Consider the following 2,786-nt stretch of genomic DNA (forward strand, 5'->3'; position numbering starts at 1 on the left):
TGATTTAATTTTTTAAAGTCACACACACAAGAATCCACAGACTCAGAATATAAACCAACATTTTCATATTCCAGATCTAGCACCCTGCACACTACACTATCTGCTTCTGTCTCAGAGGCCTAATACTTCTACTTCCAAGGCAAGGCTTCACGATCCCATAATATCATGATGTCAATGTTTTCCTTGAGATTTGTCTTTGGTCCCAAATTTATATCATTATTGACTATATTAAAAGATTTAAGAAGTCAATTTTCAAAAGTCTTAAAAAAAGTCACCTCTGCTGAGTCTTGAGATATGTATAAAGCAAAGAGTTTTGTGTATCAATATTCTCTCAAGGTCTCATATGACATCTTACCTCCTTTTTCCTCCTTCAGGTAAATCTTGATGTCCTTATTCCTGATGGAGGCTGATAATTACACTTCAGTGACTGAATTTGTTTTCTTGGGTTTGACTAGCCGACTGGATATACAGCCAGTCATCTTTGGGGTCATCTTCACCATGTACCTAATTACTATAGTGGGAAATTCTCTGATCATTACTGTAACCTGGATAGATCCCAAGCTCAAGACTCCTATGTACTTCTTGTTGAGTCAGCTTTCCACCATTGACATTTGCTTCACCACCATCACTGTTCCCCAGTTACTGATTCACACTTTCTCCAGGAGCAAAACTATCTCTTTTACTCAATGTATGACTCAGGTCTTTTTCTTTGTAGCTGTGGGCAACATGGAAGGTTACCTACTGGCAGCTATGGCCTATGACCGTTATGTGGCTATTTGTAATCCTTTGCGTTATGGGTCCATCATGACCCAGAAATTGTGTATTTGTATAGTCCTAGTATTTTGGCTTCTCATGTTCTTGAATTCCCTTTTACATACCATTCTTGTCTCAAGACTTCATTTCTGCAGCAACCGCATCTTGCACTTCTTCTGTGATCTCCCACCCCTCATGCAACTCTCCTGCTCACGCCCTTTCATCAATGAGCTAGTGATTCTAACAGAAGGAGTCACAGCAACCCTCTCCCCATTTGTTTTTATTCTGGCCTCCTATGTGTGCATTGTTGTCACTGTGCTTGGTCTACGTTCAACCTCAGGCTTACGCAAGGCTGTCTCTACATGTGGCTCTCATATTGTGGTTGTGACATTATTCTATGGGACTGTCATCCGGCTCTATTTCCAACCAGTCAGTAGCTACACCTTGGACCGGGATCGGCAGGTGGCAGTCTTCTATACAGTGGTTACTCCTATGCTGAACCCTATCATCTATAGCCTAAGGAACCAGGAGGTGAAAGGTGCTCTCCGGAGAACTCTTAGCAAGATTTTCCAGAAAACATGAAGCCAGTTCTGCTTTGACCACTTTCTCCATTATACAAAACAAAAACATACTTTCTAGGCAACCAGATGGAGGGGATGGGGGATAGAGGTTTTTTTAGAGTTAAAGAAACTTTAATTAATAAAGGATCCATTATTTCCTATGCATTTTATCCTACTGAGCCAGTTGAGTTCATCCATATATTCTTTTTTTTTTTTTTTTGGTGAGGCAATTGGGGTTAAGTGACTTGCCCAGGGTCACACAGCTAGTAAGTGTCAAGTGTCTGAAGCTGAATTTGAACTTAGGTCCTCCTGAGTCCAAGGCCAGTGCTTTATTCACTGTGCCACATAGCTGTCCCATCCATATATTCTTATTACGTGGTTTTCATGAACTTCTATAGTTCAAAACATTCTTCACATTGTAGACAATCATCTGGCCATGAGCCCCTCTGAGATTAGCTAGGCTGGTCTTTAATTAATCTACACCAAATTCTGTACTTAAAGCCTTTCTCTTTTGGTGACATTTTTCAGATCTTGTGTTCCTGTCTGCCTTTGAAAATCCAGGATCATGATGAGGTATCAGAGAAAGGTTTTAATGGAGGAATAATATCTCATATTTATTTATTTTTCTCTTTAATAGCTCACATTTAAAGGGTACTTTGTGTTAATAATCACATTTGATTCTTCCAACAATTCTATTCTTTAGTATTTTTATTCCCATATTGCAGATGAGGAAACTGAGAAGTGTTACAAACTAAGCCAGAATCAGAACTGGTACTATACCCCAAGTTTTCTCAAGATGAAAAGGAATTTCCCAGAAATCCAACTGTCTAATATTGTGATGAGCTACCTACCTCCTGAGAGGTTATTGGATATGTTCAATAAGGGGTTCAATGGTTATTTGTAATATTGTAGGGGGGTGTTTCTTCACATTGGGATTGGATTAAATGTCCACTCCAACAACAGACCACATGTTCAATTCATTGCTCATGGAATCTCAAAGCTTCCTCATATATGCAGTTGTGTAAAGCAGTGCTTAAAATTAATTCTTTATAGTTTTGATCTTAATTTCCTATTATACCTATTCATAAATATTTCAAATTACTGATAATTTTAGATTCTTGATGATTTGAACTATGAGTATTCATAAATGGCCACCTGGATGAATAATAAGAAATGGATTTCATGATGACTTTAGAGGACACCTAGTCCAATCCTAGTCCAATTTTCATGTTAAAGACTCTGGCCCACAATGAAGAAAACATGAGGGGAAGGGAATTGTCTAAGTAACTAGGAAATGTGAGACACATAGTTGGGGTTGAGTGTCAACTCAAAGGGACATTGATATGTTGAGAGTAGTGTGAAATGTAAGAATGGTAAGAAAGTACACATTGGAAGCAAGGTTTGAACCCCTTTCCTCTAAACCACAAAGCCAATTCTCTTTCCCTTATGTTTCATAACAATGGTCTAACAATA

At 38.5% G+C, this 2,786-nt stretch overlaps 1 protein-coding gene across 1 annotated transcript; it reads left to right on the plus strand.

Moving 5' to 3' along the window:
- The first annotated feature begins 399 nt into the window (after positions 1 to 399).
- Positions 400 to 1,335, plus strand: LOC122738942 (olfactory receptor 1L1-like). The gene has a single exon (XM_043980813.1). The coding sequence runs from the start codon at positions 400 to 402 to the stop codon at positions 1,333 to 1,335; it is 936 nt and encodes a 311-aa protein (XP_043836748.1).
- Positions 1,336 to 2,786: the final 1,451 nt, after the last annotated feature.

Source organism: Dromiciops gliroides, chromosome 2 (assembly GCF_019393635.1).
Source record: "Dromiciops gliroides isolate mDroGli1 chromosome 2, mDroGli1.pri, whole genome shotgun sequence".
NCBI classification, from domain to species: Eukaryota; Metazoa; Chordata; class Mammalia; order Microbiotheria; family Microbiotheriidae; genus Dromiciops; species Dromiciops gliroides.

Coding starts and splice junctions, on each gene's coding strand:
- LOC122738942 (XM_043980813.1), top strand. CDS start 400: ATGGAGGCTGATAATTACACTTCAGTGACTGAATTTGTTTTCTTGGGT.